Source organism: Podarcis melisellensis (assembly GCF_964234715.1).
Source record: "Podarcis melisellensis genome assembly, chromosome: 1".
NCBI lineage: Eukaryota > Metazoa > Chordata > Lepidosauria > Squamata > Lacertidae > Podarcis > Podarcis melisellensis.
In genome coordinates this window covers 26908437-26934656 of record NC_138528.1, presented here as the reverse complement: position 1 = coordinate 26934656, position 26220 = coordinate 26908437, and the positions used below count along the sequence as shown (strand labels likewise).

Below are 26220 nucleotides of genomic sequence, written 5' to 3'. Positions count from 1 at the left end.
AAAGAGGGAGGAATTCAACATCCCTCTATGTGGATTGCTCCATCAGCACAAGCATTGCAACCTGCCAAATGCAACATCTCCCTCTTTCCATCCTCTGGATGCTGTTCTGGGAGTTCTCAGAGACAATTTCAGAGGGCATGTGGGGGAGAGAAGCCCCACCATGCAAGTGGAAGTCCTCATATGGGCTTCTGCTGATGGAACTCATTAGCTGAATCCCAGCCAGAGCAGTCAGAACACTTAAAGCAAATTCAACCCCATGAGCAAAGACTGCTGCTTGATTGTACCTCCAACGACTTTGCTAAGGCCTTGCCTGTAAGGCTGCAAAGGAAGGGAGTTAATGCTTACCTCCACAGCAGTATGACAGGAGCGCATGACACCAGTGCCAGTGGCATGCATTTGTGCCAAGTTATAGAAGGCCAGAATATGCCCTCCTTGAGAAGCCAAGTTAAAATACTTATAGGCTTGCTTATAGTCTCTTTGGACTCCAATTCCATCTGCAAACAGAGAAGTGACAATACAGGATTAGGGGCAGCTAGAAGGATTGAAATTGATGCCACTTGGCTTACCAGTGTTCTCCCGATAAATCCAAAAGTACAAAAGCTAAATGATTGTAAAGTGTAAAAAGTAACTTTTAAATATACAACACTAGTAAATATTAACTGTTTATCGGGAAAGCACATTCAGTTCTGAAAGAGCATTAAGTATTAGGCCTTCTGGGTATTAAAAGTAGTGAGTTTCTTACAAGGATTGTACTGATTATAGTATACTGCTGCAAATGTTTGTCTGGCCATCTGCCATGGATGCTTTAGTTCAAGATCCCTTCCTACTCTACTAGTCTATGATTCTTTGTAGAGGTTTTATCTCGCCTTTCACTTCATTAACCAAGGTGGATAACCCAACACACAGCCCAATTTAAAAAAACATTTCACACCAGAGTTCTATCAAGTTCAACAAGGCCTACTTCTTGATAAGCAGGTCTGCAATCTTTAAATTAAGCAACATACACTGCCTCCAATCCTTATTCAAAGTGTGATAGGAGTCCCAATCTGCAAAAAAACCTTGAATAAACCCATAACAAGAACCTGAGCCCTAGCGAATTAGATCAAAGGCCCGTTTAGTTACAGTGGCCACAGATACCTACAGGAAGCACACAAGCAAAACATGAGTGTGATAAGACTATCCCTGCTCATGATCCCCAGCAACTGGTATTCCAAGGCATACTGTCTCTGGCACTGAAGACCGTATCCAGCCATTATTTTATGCATTTATATATTGAATGCATTTATAAAAGTATTTCTATACTGCCACAACACAAAATGTCAAGGCTTTGTACAGCACTAAAACAAGGGTTGCCATATTTCACAAAGTGAAAATCCAGACAATCAGCAGCTCAACAAAAAATGTTGAGCTTTTTGGGGGGGAGGTCATCCAAAAATTTGTTGAGCTTTTTTCTGCCCCCCCGCGATCTTCTTAAAGGTAAAGGGACCCCTGAACATAAGGTCCAATCGCAGACTCTGGGGTTGCTGCGCTCATCTCACTTTATTGGCCGAGGGAGCCGGCATGCAGCTTCAGGGTCATGTGGCCAGCATGACGAAGCCGCTTCTAGTGAACCAGAGCAGCGCACGGAAATGCTGTTTACTTTCCTGCCGGAGCGGTACCTATTTATGTACTTGCACTTTGACGTGATTTCGAACTGCTAGGTTGGCAGGAGCAGGGATCGAGCAATCGGAGCTCACCCCGTCGCGGGGATTCAAACCACCGACCTTCTGGTTGGTAAGCCCTAGGTTCTGTGGTTTAACCCACAGCGCCACCTGTGTCCCATTCGTGATCTTCTTAGGATTTCAATTTGTCTGAATGCTTATTAAAGCGATCTAAGGTGGTGTCCACTACATTGCCTGGTAACAAATTCCAGAGTTTTACGTGCTGTGTGCAATAGTATTTTTCTCTGTCTCTGCGCATGCGCACACACACGCGTCAGTAACATAATATTTAGTTTCCTGTTGTTCACAGAAAAGAGAAAGTACTCAGGCCTGTTCTTTGAAACGGCTTCAATAAGAAGGATATCTGTTCAAATGACCAAATACAATACAGCGGGAGAAATAAATTTGATGCCACCGGGGGAGATTGGGACTTATGTACATTGTATGTCTACTGGTTTTGGCCTGTGCCAAAATTGAAAATGAAAAACTACAAAGAAAGTACAGTGGTACCTCGGGTTACATACGCTTCAGTTTACATACGTTTCAGGTTACAGACTCCACTAACCCAGAAATAGTACCTCAGGTTAAGAACTTTGCTTCAGGATGAGAACAGAAATTGCGTGGCGGCAGCGCAGCAACCCCCATTAGCTAAAGTGGTGCTTCAGGTTAAGAACAGTTTCAAGTTAAGAACAGACCTCTGGAATGAATTAAGTACCGTATGTTCCAGCGTACAAGACAACTTTTTATCCCTGGAAAATCACCCCAAAATTCAGGGGTCATCTTACATGCCGGGTATACGTGGAGCCAGCTGTTGGGAAGGAGGAGAGGGAGCCGGTGAACAGAAGGGAGGGAGTTCTGCCCACCAAACACCTCGCCTCAGGCTGCTGTTGCTGCGACGGCAGAGGCAGCGGAGGCGTGTGCTCTCTTGCCCCTGGCGGTGCTTAGCAGGCAGCCAAACTCTATAATTTAATAGCAAAAGTTGGGGGGTCGTCTTATACAACCAGTCACCGGAATCTACTGTACATAACCTGAGGTACCACTGTATTTTTACTCTTAAAAATCCAACCATTTTTTGACTGCAACTGCCACCTCCTGGTCACCAACTAGTACTGCAGACCCCAAGCTGTAGTTACTGAACATAGGCTTAAAGTCACTCACTGTAATACATGGAGCCCAGCTGAAGCTGCCCATCAACCCATCCCTGTTCTGCTGCCTTCTGGAAATACTTCAAGGCTAGCTCATAATTCTGCAAGAAGACAAAGACAACTGATAATCAGGATTGTTGGAGTTCTATGTCACTTTGAAAGTTTACCAGACACTTTTACAGCTATTACTGGATATTATTATTATTGTTATTATTATTATTATTACAGTTAATGTAACTTCTAAGCCTGCATCTCAAGGCAATTTCCGCACAATATAATTAAAACAGTTAAAAACGCAACAACAAATACATTTAAAACAAAACTAAGACCCTAACAAGTGTAAACTTGTGATAAAGACCCATTTGTCCAGCTTGGAAAGTCAGTCAGAACAAAAATGTCTTCAGCTGTTTCTGGAAAGTGTGGATAATGGGCAACTGATATATCACGGCAGACAGATAGTGATACTAGAAGGGGAAAGCTATATTGAACGAGCCCTGGCGATCTCAAGTTACCCTATGTGGGCTTCCTGTCTGGTCTCAGATCTAGCAGAAGCTCCCTTTCCTTGTGATTAAATGGGATTCCTTGTGATTTATGGGACAGCCCTCTCTCTCCTTGTTCCCAACACATCCTCAAATATGACCTTCCGTTATCCAGCACTGTCACACAGAACAGCCAACCCCACCCCCCCACCCGGCTCTCTTAAGCAACTCTGTATTTTCTCCCTTGCTGCACTTTATTGTTTCGATTCTCAGAACTTCCCCATATTCTCAAAACCTACATTTTCTATGAAGCTTTTGGCAAAATCCCATATTCCCAATGCCCAAGCGTAATTAATCACGACAACATATAACTGAAATACATGTTCTTTCCCTGTTAACCTCTGCCTTTCCTCCTCTTCACCCCCTGGGTCAAATTATGGGCTGCAAGCCCTGCCCTCTTGCACCCTAAAGCACCACGCAGAGCGATGGCACTACATAAATACAAACGGCTTTAATTTTTCAAGGCAAGTGAGTCACTTATTTTACACATAAACGGCTCTTTCCTAGAAGATTAGTACTGCCACATTAAAGTGCCAGGCAGACTTACCACTGGAACACCTCTTCCGTACAGATAAGCCATCCCTAGGCCACTCTGCCCTACTGGATTGCCCTAAAAAATGAAAGGGAATAAATTGGAATGCAATTACAAGTTTGAATCTAGATCTTCATCATGTATTTCTAACATTCTGAAGAATAAAAGAACATATGTTTTTAGGCCTTCAAAAAAGCATCACAATGCCACGTTTAGGCCTATCGTATGTGCTCCGTAAAATTCTTGATTCCATCGAAAGCTAGGACAAATTTGATATCAGACACTTGATAGCTTCAGGCAGTGATGAAGGTATAATTCTTGGGCTGAAGGCATGTGAAAAAGAATGAACTGTTATCTCAAAGTGCTGATTTTGACCTTCAAAGTTCCAACTGGTTTAAGAGCCTATTATCAGAAGGACTGCCTACACCTGTACAAACCTATGCAGGCATTAAGATCTATCTCAGAGGACTTGTTCATGTACCTGCAGTTAAACTGGGGCATGAGAAACAGAACCTTTTCTGCAATGACAGACAGAATTGTGCAACTCCCTCCTTACAGAGCTGCCGATTTTTAAATGGGCCTTAAAAACCCTTCCGTTTTTCAGACACTGGTCCTGTTGGTGTTCTATTTGTTTTAAACTGCTCTCTGTCTTTGGTTATTGATTATATGACTGCCACTATCAATTTTGTATTCTATTTCTTTTTCTGTAAACTGCCTCTGACAACATCCAAGAATGATTTTATAAATAATTCTGAAGACAGTTTGGGGGCCTATGTACCGTCAGCACAAGGAGTCATGTGCCTTATTGACTGGGACCTCAAACACTGCACTTTTATGACAACTATGAAAATTAAAATGCTCATTTAGTAGAAATATACCATATCAGCAGCTTTCTTGAAGTACTGAAGAGCTGTCTCATTGCTTTGAGGTACAATATCACTTCCTTCTGAATACATCTGGAAGAACAAAATGTAACTGAAGATTATTTAGAAAAAGAGACATGAGCTGAGAGACTCTTTCATGCATAATGAAACTTTAGTACACTTTACTGTAACTTCCGCTCTAACTAAAGCAGAAACATTGCTGGCCAACTAACTAAAGTTCGAAAACACTTAAAGGAAAAACTTTCATGGTGGGGGGATGTAAAATAAGAGCAGCCCTGCTGAATTAGACCAAAGGCCCATCTTAAGCACCCTGGTTCATCTTTAAATTATTATTTTTTAAAAGCAGTTAGCCGGTTGATTTCAGTGACAACCCAGAATAACTTATCAAACGTACTGTGTGTCTTACCTTTCCCAAAAATGCCATAGCATGTGAGTTACCAGCAGTAGCTGCTTGATTGAAGTATTCAAAAGCTCGCTAGATGGAATAAGAGAAAACATCCATAACTATTGCTACATAATTCCAGAACTCAGTTAAATGTGCTCTTTGTTGTGTTGTTTGACCTGGCAATCTTGAAAACTTGCCAATAATAACAACCAGCTTCACTGCTTACTCAGCCAAGTGAGTAAGTTTGTATTAGTTAACTAAATTCATAAACTGTTTACCATAACATAATGTCCTGAATCAATTTACAAGTATAAAACATGATGATACAGTAAAGAATACATAAACCTAAGTGGCGTAAAAGTACCCAATTATTGGTGCTGCCCAAGTGCTCAGGAAAATGAAAACAGTTTTTCCTGGTGCCATAACAATGGAAGAGTTGGTGCCAGGCAGGCCTCCCTTGGGAAAGCATTACAAAAGTGGGGAAAGTGACTACAAAAATGGCCTATTCTCTCATTGTCACTTTCCAGACCGTCTTTTGGAGTGGTGCTCAGGAGAAGGACCTCCAATGATGATCTCAGGGTCAGGGCAGGTTTATATAGGGAAAGGTGATTCAGAGCCTCAAAACCACAACTTTTAATTGAGACTGGAAACAAATTGGCAGTCAATGAAGTTGGGCCAGAAACCAGTGTTACATGTTCAAGCCTTCTTGTCCCAGTTAGCAACCAACCTGCAGCATTCTGCACTAGCTGTAGGTCCCAAATTATCTTTCAAGGCAGTGCCACATTTAATGCAATACAGCAGGTTAACCTGGATGTTTCCAGAACAGAAACAACCCAAGCCAGGCTTTGGTTCAGATACACAATGTAAACTAGATTTTCATTTCAGAGAGATGTATGATCTTATATATGAATCAGCTTAAGAATACAAGAGCTGAGATACACCTTGTGCATTAACTGGAATCTTGCTCCTTGCATGTTCACTTTCCTAACTTCAAGATTACTATTAAATACTGAAATTATTAAGTGCTTATTATCAAACAGTCATAACACAGCAACAGAACAGATAGCTGCTGCGTTATACATATAGTATTCCAGCTTCAGCCCAGTTACTTATTATATGCACCGAGTATATGAACTGCTCTGAGACCTCCAGGTATAGGGCGGTATATTAATTAATAATACTATTACAATGCAATTAATATGCAACTAAAATTGATTGACTGTTAACTGATTACTAATGGTGCAGCAATAAAACTGCCAGCACATTTGCAAAGCTAAGCAGGGACCAGGATAGTTTCAAACAGGATGGGGGACCACATTGCAGGACATTGGACTAGATGACCCTTCCAACTAAGACTCCACGAACCATTCACTGCATAATAATAATAATAATAGTAATAATAATAATTTATTATTTGTACCCCGCCCATCTGGTTGGGTTTCCCCAGCCACTCTGGGCGGCTTCCAACAAAGATGAAAGATACACTGAAATGTTACATATTAAAAACTTCCCTGAACAGGGCTGCCTTCAGATGTCTTCTGAATGTCAGGTAGATGTTTATCGCTTTGACATCTGATGGGAGGGCATTCCACAGGGCGGGCGCCACTACCGAGAAGGCCCTCTGCCTGGTTCCCTGTAACTTGGCCTCTCGCAGTGAGGGAGGCCCTCGGAGCTGGACCTCAGTGTCCGGGCAGAATGATGGGGGAGGAGACGCTCCTTCAGATATACTGGAACGAGGCCGTTTAGGGCTTTAAAGGTCAGCACCAACACTTTGAATTGTGCTCGGAAACGTACTGGGAGCCAATTACCAAAACAGCAAATGAACCATACCTGATGATTTTGTTCTACGCCTCTTCCGCCATGCAGATGCAACTGCCCAAGTCCAACCTAGAACATTAATTGAAAACTTGTCATGTATATTGTAGAATGAGCAAAACATACTGCAATAAGGGAAAGGAAATACTTTGAGGAGGTGATTGCCCTGCTTCATTAAACACAATAACCTGAAGCCAGCAAGCAGTGATAAATTACTGATACATTAAAATAGGGGTGGGCAACCCTTCTGTTGAGGAACACACACAGGCAACTGGCTTGCACTGCTTTACCAGTATGCTATGACTTAAAAAACTTATGTGTTTTAGAAAAAAGGATTCTAATGCCGGTTGTTAAGTTGGATGTCTGTAGATTATGAGTGTAGTATTGTGTCTGGTTGTTTTTCAGATACAAAGTTGTTCAGTTAATGCTGTGTCATGATGTAACTGCCAAAAATTCGGTCAATCGTGAATTTCACAGTGAACTGAACCTCTTGGATGGGCAGTTCCTGCTTAAGAACCATAAGAAAAGGCCACTGAATGTGCTGAAGACAGACAAATGTGTCCAACTCTGAAGTGTGCGGCCCAGAGCCGCTGAATGGACGCATTCATGGCTTTATAGAAGGACAACACACACATTTTAATTAAATTTGACCGTCACTCACATTTTGAAAAAGTGAAGGAGACCACAATCGTCTCTGTTCCTCTACGTTAGAGGTCATGCATTCCTCGCTAAAGCTCTCATGTGCTTACAATGCCACAGCCAAACTGTTTGGTTCATGGCTGGGGAACCTATGATCCTCCCAGTGTTGCTGGACTACAGCTCCCATCATCCGTGACCACTGCCCACGCTGGCTGGGGCTGATTGGAGTTGGAGTCCAACAATATGCAGAGGAGGATCACAGACTCCTATCCCTAGTTTAGTTGCTATGATACAATCTTTCTCACTGGCCCCAACATGTCAACCTTCTATTGTTATTACTTTTAAAAACAAATATCATGTACCAAATCCTGTAAGTGGTTCAAAAAAATATGAAATAAAACTTTAACACTGTTGCTGAAAATGAGTATTTAAAGATATTTAAAAAAATGATTAAAATCAAAAGCAGCTGAAAAGAAATAAAACACATGTATTTTTCGTTTGTCTGGACAGGCATTTTAAGCAGGCACCACAAAGAATATAGTGAAGGCATCTGCCTGATGTCAATAGGCAGGGAGTTCCGAAGTGCTGCCAAACTAATAAAAGAACAATTTCTTATAATGTGGAACAAATATTGTATGGAACCTTTAATGGTGCCAGTTCTGCAGATCAAAGAGGTTGAATGGACACATATGCGGCAAGGCAATCCCCCCAAGAAAACTGGTCCCAAGCCATTAAGGCCTCTATATAGCAATACTACATCCATGAACTTGGCCCAGTATCAAGCAGGCAATCAGTGCAGTCCTTTGAGCAGAGGTGTTATATGAGAGGGTCTCATTCATGTCAGCAACTGTGCTAACTGCAGCTTCCAGATTAAGAACAAGGGAAGCTCTACATAGAGCGCTTTGCAGTAAACTTATCATGAAGCCAGTGACGTTGATGTGTGGCCTATAGCTTTCTAGCACTTTCCTTATATGTTGCTGTTATACCATTCTCCAAGAACAACCATTTCCCATTCTATCTAACCATACCTGTGCTTGAACATCTCCTTTTTCAGCTAGGAATTGGTAATATTGTATTAAATCTTCCTCTAGCATCCCACTTGCCATTCCGGGATTTTCTACTTCATCTGGAAGACGAATTCTCTGCACCACTGTGCCCCCTGTTAGAGAGATGTCACTAGCCACTAGAGAGAGAAGAAGAACCCTGGTTAGCAGTTACTCAAATACAATTGCTCAAAAGAAACAGAGAGGAACCATTCCAGTCAGATTCAGGACTGTTCTGCACTGCACATAGTAGCACACTTGCCTTGATTCAGTGCAGAATCAAATGGCTGGCTGCAGCTTCCTCTCAGTGTGCCCTAATAAGTGTACCTCAACAGCACACATTTGCACATTTTTATGCACAAACTTAGCACCCCTTGCACATACACCTAAAAACCCCAAATGTGTGAACTTCCCCTCAAAAATATGCAAAAGCCCTATAAAAGAGGACAAGGAGTTACCGAGCGTGGGTTGCAAGAGATTAAACAGAAAACTGTAACAGAACCATACCTTGTGTGTTAGAAGTAGGCAATAAATCTGAAATGAAACCTAAATCAATATGATATTGTTGACAGTAGAGACTGAATCTCTTAAAACTAGATTGAGCTACAAAAAGTATTCTGTGCTTTTGCCACAGTGCAGATTCTCTGTTCAACCTAAAAATCAGAGCCGGCACACCCATGAGGCAGGGTGAAGCAGCCACCTCAGGCAGTGGAAACTTAAGATCCCGTCTGGTCCATCACTTCTGCTGGCAGTGGTGGGGCAGGCAAAGCAGAGAGGAGCAGCACATTTCTGTTTCACCTCAGGTGGAGAAGCGGGATGGTCTGGCCCTGCTAAAAATGCATAATGGCTGTTGTACCAACTTCACTTTATGTTAAGAGGCTAATCTTATTTCTGTTCAAGGCACACTGAAGAACAGAAAAAGATATCCATACTTTCACATACGGACATCTACCTTGACAAGCACATAGTTCAGTGTGGACATTTTAGTTAATGGGAAATATTTAGACAGATGTTTAAACAAACATACACATACCATGATTGGCTACTAGACGGTAATGTGTGAGAGCAGATTCACAACTCTGAAGGACTCCTATCCCAGCCCAGTACCGGTAGCCCTAGAAAGAAGCCACTCTTGTTATTCCAACTTACTAAGACGACAAAAAAAATAAATCCATCACAATTTGGGAATAGTACACAAATTTTAAAAAATGGATCTTGCTGTTTTATAACTGAATTTATTTCAAGCAGATGGTGACAGAGAGAAAAGGTTAAAGACAATCATCATATTCAATGTCCTAGGTTCAGATTTTGTTTTCATGAAAAATTATGAACACAGTTATAATTCTGGCATTTTTGAACATGGAAGGCTTTCTTAAAAACATCCACACAGTGGTTCCCTGCATAATAGCTTGCAGCTTTGGCTTATGAGAACCCACCGAAAACCAAATTCTATTGCGTCTTTCTCATCCTGCATATGTGACCAAAATCTACCACATGCAGGAATGTCTCATTAAAAAAAAAAAAAAAAAAATGAGGAAAGTTAACATATTTGTGTAGACAACTGGGAACAAAAGGCTGCCTGTGCTGCAAGCAGTCTCATGCAGGGGTAGGGGAACTGGTGGTTTGGACCAGACCACCAACGTATCCATAGCAGAGATTCAAGCAAGGCCACAGAAGTGCCATCTTCTAGAATCACCACTAGAAGGGGGAGGTGGCACAGCATTGTGAGTGTTGGAGAAGACACACAGCCATGTACTCCACAGACTTGGAGTGCCTTGAAGCAGCAGTTCTCCAAGTCCCTTCTTTGCCACTGCACAGCTGTTTCCATAATAGCTAAACAGGGTGTGAACTTACATCATCCTCTCAAAGTGATCTCTTCCCTCACCTCTGCCCCCTGGTGGTCCAGCTGATCAGGAAAAACAGCTGAGCAGTACCAAAGAGAGCTTGAATGTGAGTGTGCTTTTGTGTGGCGTCCCTGCCCACTTTTGTTTTAGCCTCTGCCACTGCTGGCATGCACTCCTCTGGGATGACTCCTCAACTGTGGTCTACGGGGAGATGTTGACGATTCACAGCTGCACGTTCTTAGTGTTAAGTTAGGAGCAACTGCACTATTTATACAGCAGGATTTGAAGCAATTATTTTATACCAAGGGACTGATTTAAAGACCTTTAGAAACAAGAGATCCCCGAGTTGGAAGGGACCCTGAGGATCATCTAGTCTAACCCCCTGCAATGCAGGAATATTCAGCTCTCCCATATGGGGATTGAACCTGCAACCCTGGTGTTATCACCACCATGCTGCAACCAACTGAGTTATCCAGCTGGTCTCAAGTACTAAACATGGAAATGTTGCTCTTAAAAACAGACTAAGCCATAAAAATAAAACGAATGCTTCAGAACGGAACACCTTGTACTTTTAGATATTGTAATATGCTTTCCTTTTGGTAATATGATACATTGCAGGTTTTATTCAATTACTTGTGTGTTAGATGACAAATGGACTTACCAGAATCATATGCGCTATCAAATTTCCTCCAAGGGCACCAAAAGTGTAATAAACTAGTGCCTACAGAAAAAAAAGCAGAGGCTGGTTAGTAACATTATTTTTACTGGCATATTCATCAGAAAAAGACTTGGGGAAACATCAGTAGAATTGCCATACCTTTGCTTGGCTGGAATCAACACCAAGGCCAGAGGCATAGAGAAATCCAAGAGCCTGAAATGGAAGAACACAGGTCACAATTGGCAATTTCAGGACTGGTTTAACTACCATTACAACCTGCTTTACAAGGTTACTGTGCTTATATATTTATTGTTAATACAAAGTATGCAGATAGCAGGATTATATCCATGCAATATACCTGACCTTTCAGGCGCAGTGCAAGGGTTGCTTATCTGGCTTGAGTAAGTCACAAGGTTTATTTATTTATTTATTATTTAATCTTTAAGGTGCTACAAGAAACTTACACAACTACTCTTTTGGAAAATATGGATTTTTGCAACAGTACGTAGCTTTTTAAGTAAAAGGATTTGAAATATTGTCCACATAACATGTTTATGTTAGTGTCAACAAACTAGGCATTTCACAACAGTAACCAGGCAGAACATTTGCAGCGCAGGAAAGGAAAACCTGAATCTTAAATTTGAAAGCACCATAGTACGGTACACAAGCTAAAAGTTTATTATGGAGATTACTACCCTTAGAGTTCGTTTGTCTGTGAGCCCATCTAAAAATAGGCTTGCAGCGAGAATAGGAGCAAAACCTCACAACAATGCAACCTTTATGTTCCTCAATGGGCTAACCCCCTGCCCCGCCAACCCCAAGAGAAAAGCTACACACAGGATTTTATTTTGGCTCCAACTCAGTGAAGATTTGGTGGATACCAAAAGATTTGATATGCTTGTTGAGAGATTAAAATGGAATGGAAAGTCAGGTTTTACTAATCTCAGTAATAAATTTGCCGTTAAGGAAAAAGTATAATTTAGATAAGTAATTCTGCATCACTTTAACGACCTCGTTTTTCCTTTCTGAAGAGGAAAAAAGCATAGCTGAAGCCTATGAAGCTCTTTAAAAATGGTATGAACATGACGCAGACGTAGTTCTTACTGAAACCACCTGTCCTGCTTGACTGACCCTGAGAACTGCTGCCATACCTCTCAGAGCAACTGAGCATGATCGATGTGAATAGTTGAACATGTGCTTTGATACGAGCAAACTATTTTAGGTAACACCAAACGAGCAGGCAAACCTTACATCAGCCATAGGTGCCCTGGAGGTATATGAGGCCTTATAACACAGAAACAGTGACAGCAAAACAGGTTGATCATTGCTTTTGGCAGAGTGCATGCAAGGAGGCCTGCCAACGAGCAGAGGAAATGCACACTCCTTAGAACAAACCACACAATGCAAGTCATATGCAATGTTACAAACGTTCAAACACTGCTTAACGAAGGAGGACACTTTAAGGTATACATACTGTTTGCCCCTTAGGAGACCCTTCTTCAGTCAGTTTCTCAAAGAGTTCTTTAGCTGACCTAACGTTTTGCTTCAAGTAGTCCCCAAACAACATGGCGTAAGACACTTTTTCCATTGCTTTTGTATGATTCATGTCAGCTGCTCTCATAAGATACTGATAGGCTCTTAAAGAAAAAAAATAGGTGTGAACATAAGTAAGTAAGTAAGTATGTATGTATGTATCATCTGCAAAGTCATGACATCCAACTCCAAATCCACAGACACCCAGCACCAGCGATTTCATGTAAATAGTAAACAGCATGGGGACAAGACAAAATTTTGTAGAATCCTGTAAGGGCACAAAGCTGAGCAGGATCTATCTGCTCTGCAAGCTAGGGGTTGGCATAAAATCGTGCTCCTCTCCCAACACAGTGAGATACCCCTAGAGCAGAACTTTCTGAACTTTTCATGTTGGTGACACACTTTTTAGATATGCATCATTTCGTAAACACAGTAATTCAGTTTTACTGGAAAGCCGGAGGTTAAACTAACCCCTTTCCAGCCCCGGGAGGAGTGTGGGTAGCATTCAGGTGACACAACAACACACTGCAGCTGACATGCTAATATGTTGTGACACACAGTTTGGAAAGCTCTGCCCTAGAGAATACCATAGCGGAAGGTACTGAGAGCCATGGAGAGGTCCAGCAGAACCAACAGAAAAACACAATATTGCCCAGTTCATAGCATGGACCACCCACCACTGTAACAAAGTAAGTTTCAGTCACAAAACCAGGCCAAAACCTACACAGGAAAGGATCCAAGGAGCCAGTATCATACAACAAATGTTCTTTGCTTGTTTCCTAGATAGCCAGAACCCAAGTAGTTTTAGGGTATGGAGGCAGTTCCTCCGTTCTAGCATGGAAGACCTACACATGGAAGCTCCCACTTGAGACTGTAAACAACTATCTCTAAGGCATGTCTGGTGAGAATGTAGAAAGAAGCCTTCTCAGCAGCTGTGCCCAGGTTACGGATCCTTCTTGGGCTTTTCTGCCACCTATCCAAGATCACAGTTACTCATATACTTGGATGAGACAAGTTGAACTCATTACAACAGTTCTTTAAAACTTCACTTGCTCCCCGTAAGTGCAACAGTTCTATGAAGTTGGATTTGAAACCACTGCATTCCTCTTTATGTATTATTTGCAATTGAAAACAAAATTTTAGCAGTATAAAATAAAGTTGGCCAGTCACATTTATAAATTTTAAAATTCTCTTTCTCTCTCTCTCTCTCTCTCTCTCTCTCTCTCTCTCTCTCTCTCTCTCTCACACACACACACACACACACACACATGTAACTCACTCTTTCTTCTGGGCCTTTTTACTGCTTTCATTAAGGATTTTCATTCCAGTCTGGTAAACATCCTCTGCCTCTTGCATTTGTCTTCTCCTATTAGATTCTTCTTCAGCTTTTTTTTTAAAAGAAAAGTATAAAAAAGAATAATTAATACTTTAGCCACCAAGACACTGCTCACACTGTTCTCAGGGCAGCTAACTGGGCTGTTATAGAACGCCACAACCTACATATTTCACACTGGGTTCCTGTGCTTTTAACAAACCACTGTGCTTCATATTTCTTTGCCTTGCAGAAGCCAAAAGGTGAAAGGCTCAGAAGGAAACAAAGTTAACCATGAACTGAAAATAGTCAAAAGTATACCTAGCACAGAGTTTGGTGGTCATGTTAAAAAGAGTGAGAAACATCTTCTTGAACTCTGGAAAGTAAAATCATATCCTTCTCTTGAAAAAAAGAAATCACGCTTACTTCCACTTTTTTCATTTAACTATTATGTGAAGATATATTTACTACTTCATGGCGACCAGAGCAACTTTTATTCCCCCAGCAAGGTTAATTTACAGTTCCTAAACACCAAACTGCATGCTGCTGTCAGTTCCAAGTTTTGTCCCCACAGCTTTTTCTTAAGTAAAAAGCACCCTTTTCCAGCTACTTTCCCACCAGTGTGGGCGAAACAGTGGGAAAGCAGCTAGATCAAGGGAAATTCACAAAGCAAAAAGGCAACAGTGACCTCATCTTGTTTTGTTTTCAACACTGGGTACTTGGAGGTTCCCCAAATAATCTGGCTAATCTCCTGTTAGAGCCATCTAAGCCACTGGCCACCACCAGACCTTGGAGGAGCCAAATCCACTTATTATTTTGTCTGTCCCAAATAACTTCAGCAGATGACCCCCAAGTCCTATTGTTATAAGAAAAGGTATTCAATTTCTGTCTCAGCACCATTCATTGACTTAATCTCACGCAGCTCAATAATGGAATCTCTTAGTATAGCTGCCATACTTACTTTCACAGAAGCCCCACTTTTGATCAGCCTTGTAATCGTAGGTTGTTGCACACCAGAGTCTACCGTCTTCCCTTCCATCTGCAGTACATTCTGAGTATTCCTTCTCCAGAAAAAGAAAGGGGAAGTAGCATGGCTCACCATCTGCAGTTCCTCCAATGGCTGTCAAAACTAAAAACAGCAACAGCGACAACAACCCAACATATCTTGCATTATTAACATATCTTGAAGGAAGGAGCTCAAGTGCTGCTAAGAGTTTGTTTTTACCTGGTGTTTTAGTTAAAATAGAACACGTGGCATCTTTTGGTATTTTCCTTTCAAAATGTAGAAATTGTCTATAAGATTGCAACCAAAATCAAAGTATCAATTTTCAGTATGGCAATCTTATCCCAACTTCCCTGGGAATAAGCCCCACTGAATTCAATAGGAGTACACATAGTTAGGTTTAGTTAGAAGCTCTGGAAATTACAATAATTCAGGAAATCACACACACGAGACTGGTAGTTCACTAATTAGTAATTATCGCCTGGCAGCAAAAGGACCACATGTGTGCAAAGTTGTTTACACCATGTCTCATTGCTGTTGCATAGCGATTCAGACACATTAGGCAGCTCTGAACACTCTCACATACAGTGTACATATTTCCTGTTATTAATTATCAAACTGAAAAGCAATTTGACATTCTGAAGAACTCAATAACCAGGAGAAACAAAGCACTGTAAAGTGAAATTCTCACTGACACATCTATTATAAGGCTACTGCTTGATTAAGTTGATTATAGAGGAAACCACTCCCACATCTACTTGAATTCAACAGGTCTTTCTGTGCTAAAGACATAGGGGAAGGCCTGCCAAACCTTTGGAGCCAGGGGGGTGGCAGAAATGGTTACCACATTTAAGGAGCAGAAGTGGAGGTAGGACCAGGAAAAGGTGCAGGCATGCAATCTGCTCATCAAACCGGAAAAAGTGCCTATATCAGTCACCACGGTGCTTGTTTAAAGAGAGAAGCTCCCTGCACCTCTCCTCTGTGATGGGGGCTATTCAATCCTAGCATCTAATGAAATCTGGGCATATGGAACTTGTGCAACTTTCTCTTCTCCTCCCACCCTACAGCTCCCGGTATGCCCCCAAACTCCTGCTCCAGAGGGCTGGGGGACCCTCTGGAGCAGACAGGGATTAGGGGGGAAGGGAGAAAGTCCTGTTGCATCTGCTGGTGTGACAATGGATATTGCCAAAGTTCCTTAAAAGAAGGAGAAAACAGCTTTGGATTTGTGCAGCTTTAGGTTTCTATGAATCATTTTCAGATGTAACGCTAGTCTGAAAGTTACATAAAGTCAGTGATTATAGTTGACGTGGCATTAGGAGAGAAGTTAAAATCAGGCTACACATCCTGTGTTTATCATGCATGAAGCACATCTATTCTCAAGCATGTTATAATTAGATAGCTAAAAAAGTTTCATAACAGTTTAGTGACTACTGCTTTGCTTGCAGTTTCAAACCTCTGGGAGATTCCAGGTTCAATACGCTTTTATTAACACTGGATAGTCTTTGCACTGAGTAGCTGACAGTAATGGACAAAAACTGTCAGCCACTTGCCAGTTAAAGTACAATGGTGACTCCGTGTGTATACTAGTACTACTACTACTACTACCTACCACCACCACCACCAGGGAGTGGGTGGCACTGTGGTCTAAACCACTGAACCTTGGGCTTGCTGTTCAGAAGGTCGGCAGTTTGAATCCGCATGACGGGGTTGCTCTGCACTGGCTTCTGCCAACCTAGCAGTTCAAAAGCACACCAGTGCAAGTAGATAAATAGGTACCACTGTGGCAGGCAGGTTAACACCATTTCTGTGCACACTGGCACTCGCCACAGTGTTCCATTGCACCAGAAGCAGTTCAGTCATGCTGGCCACATGACCCAGAAAGCTGTCTGCGGACACTGGCTCCCTCGGCCTGAAGCGAGATGCGTGCCACACCTCAGTCACCTTTGACTAGACTTAACCATACAGGGGTCCTTTACCTTTTTTTACTATTACTGCTACTTATTGTTATTGTTGTTATTATTATTATCACCATCATCATAAACAACAACATATATGAATCAATTTACAGATACTGTAGAGTGTGTTTCATTTTGAAACGTAAGAGTAAAATGCACTTAACTATGATAAAAAAGCAATGTTGACTGTTCTTTGGAAATAAACAGATTTTTGCATATCTTTACACTTAAACCTCTCTAATGCTCTTCTAGATCAATGTTCTAGAGGTGGGAAATATCTGAGAGTTTTATACACATTCGCTTTCATTGTACTCAGTTCCACGTTTAAGACCATAACAGCGCAATCTTATATCTTCAGCTGGCTTTATTATCATATAAAGAGATTGTAACCAAAGAGGCTCTGCAGACTCACAAGCCGCTTGCCTCTTGCCACAAGCCTTCCCCTTATTAAAGCTAGAACTGGTGCAAAGCAGCCCTACGATTGAGCTATGAAAAGCAGACTTGTTCCTTAAGTAGGCTCCATCAACATTTTGTACTTTTCCTCACCATGAACTAACAAGCTGAAAAACAGCCTTCCATTCCTACACCTAAACTTCAAATCCTCATAAATGCCAACTGGTCTTTAAACATTTGAAGATTCTCTTTTTACCAGATTTGTTTAGATCAAATTTCCATGGGAGGCTGTGGACTCTCCTTCCTTGGAGTTTGTTAAGGAGGGAGAGTTGTTGAGCTTTTTTTGCCCAGACACTGCTGCTGACTGCAGTATTCTGGATATGTCTGGGAAATTCCGGACGTATGGCAACCCTGGATCTTTAGTTGAGATTCCTCGACTAGATGACCCATCCAATTCTATGATTCTAAACCAACTGATTCTGTAGCCCTGTGGTGAATGCAAGGAATGAAAGGGGGTTGACTACACAGCTAAACAAAGCAGTACCACTTTAAACCTGTATCAAAAGGGAATATTAGCAATTCTGACGCCACAATTCCATACCCTTACTTATTCCAGCTTTATGTTCTATAATTAATAGAAACAAACTTCGACGAGAAGAATTGGATCTTCTACCACTGAAACTGAATTCTTGCAGGGAAACACAAGCCCAAAACTTATTTTTTTAATTTAGTCATTAATTCACTTTTATCTTGCACAGGGCAACCCAAAGCAACTTATAACCAACCAACCAACCAACCAACCAACCAACCAACCAACCAACCAACCAAGATTACCTGCTTTTTGTGCTTCTACCTCTTCCAAATCCTTATTTAATAAGGATGACAGTTCTAGAGAATTTAGCTCCTCCAAAGTTCTTTCCTTTTCCTCCTCTTGGCTTCTGAAACTCTCTCCATCTTCAATGTGAGACTCAGGTTCATCAGAGTCAATGAAGATCTGACCTGCTACCACATGGGTTCCAGCTGAATGGTCTTTCACCTGTTCCTCAGAAGGCAAGGTTGTCTAGGGAATGAGCAGCAGGGAGAATAAAGTAGATAAAAGCTTCTGATCATCTCATATGCAGAAGATTTTTGACAAATGCAAACAAAGCTGGAGTTTTTCATATTTAGGCGTACACTAAATGCATGCAAAGAGTCAAAGGGTTTGAGCATTCTTCTTCTTTTGAATATGTGCCCTGTTCACTCACTCAGACTTACTTTCAGAATCTAGTGTATTCATTTAACATGTAAACCTGTTCTCTACTCACAGCAGCTCATCTATTTCCTACTACACCAGCCTACCCCAGTCCCAAATTTACTTTGGGTGAGATCAGATTATGACCATTTTCTTGTGCAAAAGAACTTTGGTTTCTCCTCTCCATCCTCAAACCCCTGCACCCCCCCCCCCGATCTGCTCTGGAGGGTATCCCAACCTGCCATAGCAGGGACAACTGGAGGATTTGGAAGACAGAATGAAGACTCTTTGCACTACTGGATGTCCATTCATGCAATGCTGGATCTTGCCTACCATTTTTTAAAATCCACGTTGAAATTACTGTTTCTGCTCCAATTCAAGGAGCAATTATAATTATAGTCTAAAGTACTTGTGTGTATGTATGTATATTTATTGCTCTTTTTACATTCCACATAATAATTCTTTTGTCACATGTTGGTAACTGGAAAATTCATATTGGTTTTCATCAGCAAGAATCACACAGAGATTCTGTGCTCACCTTTGATTCAAAGGGCTCCTCTTGAGTTCCTTCTTCATCTGCAAAATTAAATAGTATTTTAATAGAAGTTAGATGGAACAAAGGCATGTAAATTTTATTGAACAGAACAGGAATCCCCTGGAAAGTATCAGCCACACAAAGCCTGTTTAAATTTGTAACTTTTTACAATTTCAAAAACAAAATATCTGAACAAATCATGCTCCCATCAAAAGTGTGGTAGAACACTTATTCTCCCATCCCAAATGTCACTCAAAAGTTTAAGTTGATTGTAGATATTGGTATCTTTTATTGGCACCTGATCTCTGCAATGTATAAAATATATTCTAGAAATAATATACTGTATTAGAGACAAGCTCTTAATTTTACAGCTCTACTAATCATAGGTAAAGGTTAGGGAACCCCTGACTGTTAGGTCCAGTTGCGGATGACTCTGGGGCTGCGGTGCTCATCTTGCTTTACTGGCCGAGGGAGCCAGCGTACAGCTTCTGGGTCATGTGGCCAGCATGACTAAGCCACTTCTGGCGAAGCAGAGCAGCGCACAGAAACGCTGTTTACCTTACCGCTGGCGCAGTACCTATTTATCTACTTGCACTCTGACGTGCTTTCAAACTGCTAGGTTGGCAGGAGCTGGGACTGAGCAAGGGGAGCTCACCCTGTTGCGGGGATTTAAACCGCCGACCTTCTGATAGGCAAGCCCTAGGCTCTGTGGTTTAGACAACAGTGCCACCCGTGTCACAGAAGAGCCAAAAAATATCATTTCATAGAAGAGCTCACAGAAAGGACACTGATAACATAAGATGAGCTTTCTGAATCAGGCTGGTGGCCCATCTAGTCTAGCATCCTGTTCTTACAGTGATCAACCAAATGCTCTGTGCTGTGTAAAGAAATACTTTCTTTTTATCTTCTATTATCTGTTTTCATAAAGCTTGCAGGTTAGCAGTGAGAACTTTGGTTTCGTTTTACCTATAAAAGTTAAACCTGCTGCTTTACTTAACGTCAAGCCAGTCATTTTGAGTCTTCATGGAAGAGATGTAGAAACAGCGTGGGGGTGGGATCATACCACATTATTAGAAGTCACCTAGTGGCAGACAGTGCAAATCCTAAGTATATACGATTTCATCAAGATTTTTAATGAGCAGTTCTGCTTGCACTGGAAAAAAACCCTGCTAGAGAACTGCGACGACCATACAAGGTCTATTTTTCTTTGAAAATTTATTTGTTTTATAACTATGAAACTGAAGTGATTATGTAATAAATTCCATATATAAGCAGACTAATATTAAGAAGATGTATAAAGAAAGAAAATAACAGGTTACAAATAATTTTAAATGGAACCCACTGAACCACCGGAACTGGTAAGTGTATTTTCATGTGTATCTTTAAGAGTGAAGCAAGCAGTGTTTCATTCTCATTGCATCATGTTAACATCTCTCTGAAGGAACAAGCTCTATATTAAGTTGTAGACAAACACAGCTGATTGTTAGCAAATAGATGTTCTTTCCAAAGCAAGGAGAAAAACAGGTCAAGTTTATTTAGTTGGTTTTTTTTAGTACTTATACAGTTTTTCCATTAAGTTCAACAATTGATTGATATGTGAAACAAAAATTGGTGGAGAAGGGCTCATTGACTCTGTTACTGTTCCCTGCATTAAACTCCTAGAAAACAGATTAACATTTTATCTGCCCAACAAAAAAGTAAATTTCTTTTAAAATAATGTGAGGGACCCTATAATTATGAGTATTGATATACGGCTATTTGGAAGCTTACTCTGCTCGTATTTATTTTGACTTTCCATTATATGTTTTGGAAAGTGGTTTGTCCATCTATGGGTTCGGTATCATTGCCCAGTTTGATGCGACCACCCAATCTGGTGTGATGAGTCCAAACTGTGGTGTTTGAGACAACTCTGAAGAGACCATCACCCAATTTGGCACAATAGTTCCTGAAACGTAGAGGTGATCTATATTTGGTTATCATCATATGACATTTTGAATCCAGATGGTGGGCTAAAACTTTCAAAACTGAGAAGTGTCTTTTCTGCATTCTGGATAGCAGTATGATATAACATGCTCATTCCCATCAGTGTTCTTACACTTGCAATTACTTGTAATGTCTTCCTGGTTTTTGTTTGAATATAGTATTAAAAATATTTTACAAAAACAACACCTGAAAATACTGTGACCATATTTGGCATAAAAGTAACAGGGCTGTGCACTGGATTTGGCCAAAGCCCACACTGAAACAGGCTGATCTGGGCTTGGACCAAATTGAGTCAAGATAACCCCAGGTCAAGTCACCTTGAGCAATCTGGCACTGGGTGGGAAGGAGAGTCAACCAGCATCTGCAAAGGGCAGCCCAGGGCTGTCTGCAAGAGGACTTTCAAGGAGTTCTGACTGAGTGTGCCTGTTCCCAGCAGGGGAACACACACACAGGGTCAAACTGAACTGAATTGAACCCTGCACAAAATAGCTGCTGGGATTTGCAGGAAGACAAAACCTAACCCCAGAATCAGGAGAGGAGAAGAGCTGGCTACTGTCCCTGTGCTGAGCCAGTGCCAAAGGACAGTCAATCTCTGGCCTCCAGTGTCATGGTGACATCTGATGTCAGTGTCAACTGAGGGGTGAGTTGGTCCAGCTTCAGTGGTTGCTTCCCATAGTGCAGCAAGTGGCCCAACTGTTGGGCAAGTGGCAGTCATAGAGTGGGAGAAGGTGGCACTGGTGGCTGTGGAAACAGCTGGGGCCTAAACCACACTGAGCTGGGACATGTTGGGGGCAACAATGTGGGAATGCCAGAATGGGGATGCCAAGCAGGCCTAGTATAGAAGCCAAGCATGGGCAGCAGTACTGCAGGAAATGCACACCAAGGGTGCAGTCCTGGTAGCTGCAGGGGTCTGCTTTGCCAGGATCCTTCTTGCTTGGAATGTGTTTAGGTAGCATTCAGAAGCCCTGAATCCACCTGCTCTCTGTAGTGTGGGTCAGGAGTAGGGTGAAAAGAGATGTCCCCCAGACTAGGTTGGGACCCTGGGTTTCGGGTTTGTGTTTGTCTCTGTTGGAGAGCTCTTTTGGGGGTGGCGAAACAATGCAGACATCTTGAAATGTGCATTGTTGTTTTAAAAAACCCCCAACAAAAAACCAAACCTGGAACAAAGATAGGCAAATTACGTCTAAAGTCAAAATAGCTAAGGTCACTGATTCCTTATTTCCAGGAAGTGCTATAAACTTTCTCAAGGTTGAAGAGACAGAAACTAGATGTTCTTGACTCTGAAAGGCTTTATGAGCAGACTTCCTGCTGGATCACATGACTGATGCTTTCAAAACCCATCCTGGGTATTTGTCAGCATGTTATTACAGTATTCAAGGAAGCCTATGACAAATTGACCATACACACACTCTGGAATATCTAGAGCCAATTCCAGATTTCAGTCTTGACTTGAGCTGTGCACTTTTGCCAACTAGTCTTTTTAAATATACTTTGAGTGAAATCTAATGAAGTTTAAGTAGACCGACTGAAATAAATGAACTTGAACTTAAGTCCATAGATTTCAATTGGCTGACACTGAATACAATTTAGTTGGCTATCACCCTGTGTGTTGGCTGTCACCCTGTGACACACTGCATGTTAATGGGCTTATCCAATGAAGTAATTGAGTCTGCTTGCATTCATGTCATGGAACTTCTCTACCCACCATACACCAACTGTGGCCATCCTCACCCTCACAAATCTAGAGATTCCCTCAACCCTCCAGAGTAGATTGGGGGATGAAGGGGAGAAGAGAGAAATGAAGTTGCATTGCATGAGCAGCAGTTATTGTTGGATACAACACTGTCCTTTTTAGTGTCTTGGTCATTGTAAAGGATAAAAAGAGAACCCTGAAACACACTTCCTGCATAAAAGAACTAGCCACATTGAATGATTCCTTTCTTTTGCTTCACAGAACTGATTATTCTAAAAAAATACTTACGGGAAAAGTCCAGATGACGAGTTTAAAACAGCTAATCATATCTTTGGTTGACATAAGTTACCAAGTGCCACAGAAAGTTGCTGACAGTAACTAGTAATTAGAACTTCCACATCAAATTGTTCACATCAAATTGTTCAACAGGATGGGAAAAGAAAACAACCAAAGAATCTTTAGGCTGAGATAAAACTATAAAATTGAGCTATGGTGCATATGAAAGCAGGATTAGTAAATGTTCTGGTTTTAGCTACATACATGCAGTAAGGTACACTATGCATTCAAAATAACCAGTTAATTGCAACCACTGCCCCTGGGTTAGCTATTCAATATGCAGATACTCTCCAACCCCATCTTTCCTCAGCTACATGCCCATCCAGACATTATCTCTGTACAAATATCTGCATTAGCTGCCAATCTGAAATTCAAAGGGTTACTTTTCATATATAAAACCCATAACAGCATGGGACAATTTACTTTAGGATTGCCTTACCCCATAAATGCTCACTTTGCTCTGACACAAAGTGTTATTCTGCACTTGTAAGGAATCACTTTCATCATGTCACTTTGGAACTCCCTGTCCACGGACATTAGGCAGATGCATGCATCTGCTGTATTGTTTTCAGTGCCTACTAAAAACTTTTTTGTTTGGGCAAGCCTGTCCAGATATTTAACACTAACAAGTATTTTAATACATCATTTAATACATTTTAACTACTGATTTTATTTATGGTTTGATTTTTGTTGGATTAACTTCTTTTTAACTTTTATTGTTAACTTGAATGCATGTTTTATTTTATGTAAACCACCGAGAGGTTTTTACAATTACAAATTCCATTAAATAAATGAATAAAGCTGTGCCCCACTGACCAGTGTTATGAATCTCTGAGTGCCACCTGTTATGAGTATCCTATTCATTTGGGTTCTTTGCTGCATCACCAGCAAGCGAATTCACTGCCTCTTGGCAGCTCACGCACAGGAACAAATGAACCAGAGAGGCATATGAAGTAATCACTGGGATGCCAAAATTCACCTACATAAGTATGTGGGAGTAAAATCCAATGTCTCTTCCCATGGTCCAAGCAAGGCAGCTTAGTGGCTTACCTGCTACGTGAAATCCCCTACAGTCCAATAGAGCCTAGGGTCTTCTCTCTCTTCTGCCCAAGCCATAGACACAATCCTTATTTAAAGAGAATATGGGCTACAAGGAAACCCTTGCCCATATACACAATCCATGTGTGCACTTTGTCAAGTTTAAATGCACTTGCCACCCTGACACTCGCCACCAACCTATTAGCATAGAACGTTAACGTCTGTTAGGGAGTGGGCAAAGGCAAGAGGGCTCTGTTACTTTGGGTAAGTGGCAAGTGTAGGTAAGTGACAGGCATTATGCATGGGAACTAGAAGAAAACACCTTCAGTCAATTCATGAAATGCCAAATGTGCTACTGTGCTGCACAACATAAACCCACCTGAGTCAGTGTGAGTGTGTGTGTATGGGATGCGGAAGAGAAGAAAGGCAGCAATATTTCAATTTAAAAGTAATTTAGGAGACAAAAGAAAAGCAGCCTTAGGCCAGCCATGGCCCCGAAGGTTGCATCTCTTGGTGCAACCAAGTTACAACAGTCCCATTTTATTCACACACCTGAAGTATCTTCGCCCCACTCGCTAGCCCGAATCAGCTCACAGAGATCAATTAACAAGACCTCTCCTTCCCTCGGGCTTACAATCTACCGCAAAACAAAAAAAGGGGGTGGGAGGGAGGCGGTGGTGGCGGCGGCAGCAGCAAACTCAGGCACTAGTTTTTAGTTCCCTAGCGATCTATGGCAGGGTAGGTGCAAGCAAGCAAGAAGCTGCATGCAGCTGCTCCTTCTCCGGGCAATGGAGGAGAAGACCAGGCTGGTCTCCCCCAACTATTGCTCTCCAAATTCACCGGGAAGCACAATGCCAGGTGCCCATGACATATGGCGAAGGTGAAGCCTAATTTGACAAGGCACCGTACAATCAATTTCAATGAGGGTGATGCTGACCCTGCAAGACAGGTGGAGGTGGGTGGGGGTGTAACGGGGGGGGTTTCCCCTGCTAAAGCCCCCCTCCCTCGGCCTCCCTCTCAGCCCCTCTATGGTGAAGGCCGCCCCCCCGCCTCTCCCAACCGCCTGTCACTCCCTCCCCCTCCCCAAACTCGGCCCCAGGAAGGCGAGGCCCCGCCAGGAGCGCCATTACTGACCAGCAGCGGCAAGGCCTGGAGCCGATAGCAACAACAACAACGCTAACGCCGCCGTGGCCCACAGCAGCAGCGGCGGCGCCGCGACCCGCCTGGCCGGCTCCATCCCTGTCTCCGAGGGTTCCTTCCCCCGCCGCGAGAAGAGACACCAACGCCGCTGCGCCGTGAGGGGAGCCCCGGCTCCCGCCCCGCCCACTCGAGCAACCACGCGGCCAGCCAATCCCGCGCCACCGCCTCAGCAAGCCGCCCGCGCCAAGCCGGGCTCCTAGTGGCCAGCCGCCGGCGTCGAAGAGCGCCGCGGTCCCATTGGCCGAGCCGTTCCTCGACATGGCCTGTCGGAATTGGACGAAAAGCCGCCGAGGCCGAGGCTCGCGTCACTTGCCTGCCCGCCTGGCCAATCGGGTGCGGAGGAGGAAGCCGCAAAGTTCGGCGCCCAAAGAGATATAGTACGAAAAGCATATTGCTTCCGGTTTCATATCGAAGTTCCCTACCCATGAGAGCCCGGCTAAATTAATGGAAAGCCGTGAGCCATGAAATATACCACTGCTGAAGAGCACTGAATCTAAAGGGAGCCTCTAACCCTCTCTTGTTTTCATACGGGTGCCTGCACTGGTGTCCTTCCACCACCTCTGCCCCTTACATGGAGGAATCGACTAAGAGCAATCTTGAACCGCAAGTAGATGTGTCAAGGACATTGAGACTATAGCCCTTTGATCTCGCGGAGACCTCACCTAACACAGGCAGAGCTACGCGAGCAGCAGGAACAGGAAGGACTACAATAGCCAGAAGGCATTGTGCGAAGGCGCGCGTGCGCGTGCACCGAACGCGTCCATCCAAAGGCCACGTTAAGGAAACTACATTACCCACAATGCCTGCAAATAATTAGAGAAACG

The 26220-nt window shown here is 42.4% G+C and overlaps 1 protein-coding gene across 1 annotated transcript in view; it reads right to left on the bottom strand.

Moving 5' to 3' along the window:
• SEL1L (SEL1L adaptor subunit of SYVN1 ubiquitin ligase) overlaps positions 1–25521 on the bottom strand; it is a 32558-nt gene extending 7037 nt beyond the window's left edge. Inside the window, exons 1-16 of the mRNA XM_081910506.1 lie at positions 25331–25521; positions 19150–19187; positions 18215–18440; positions 14991–15158; positions 13997–14102; positions 12659–12821; positions 11344–11397; positions 11188–11247; positions 9716–9797; positions 8668–8822; positions 7016–7072; positions 5207–5275; positions 4795–4872; positions 3932–3994; positions 2859–2946; positions 346–494 (exon numbers count right to left, since the gene is read on the bottom strand). Coding sequence (XP_081766632.1) covers positions 346–494; positions 2859–2946; positions 3932–3994; positions 4795–4872; positions 5207–5275; positions 7016–7072; positions 8668–8822; positions 9716–9797; positions 11188–11247; positions 11344–11397; positions 12659–12821; positions 13997–14102; positions 14991–15158; positions 18215–18440; positions 19150–19187; positions 25331–25433 — 1659 coding nt within the window. The 5' untranslated portion in view covers positions 25434–25521. The remainder of the gene's footprint in view (positions 1–345; positions 495–2858; positions 2947–3931; positions 3995–4794; positions 4873–5206; positions 5276–7015; positions 7073–8667; positions 8823–9715; positions 9798–11187; positions 11248–11343; positions 11398–12658; positions 12822–13996; positions 14103–14990; positions 15159–18214; positions 18441–19149; positions 19188–25330) is intronic.
• Positions 25522–26220: the final 699 nt, after the last annotated feature.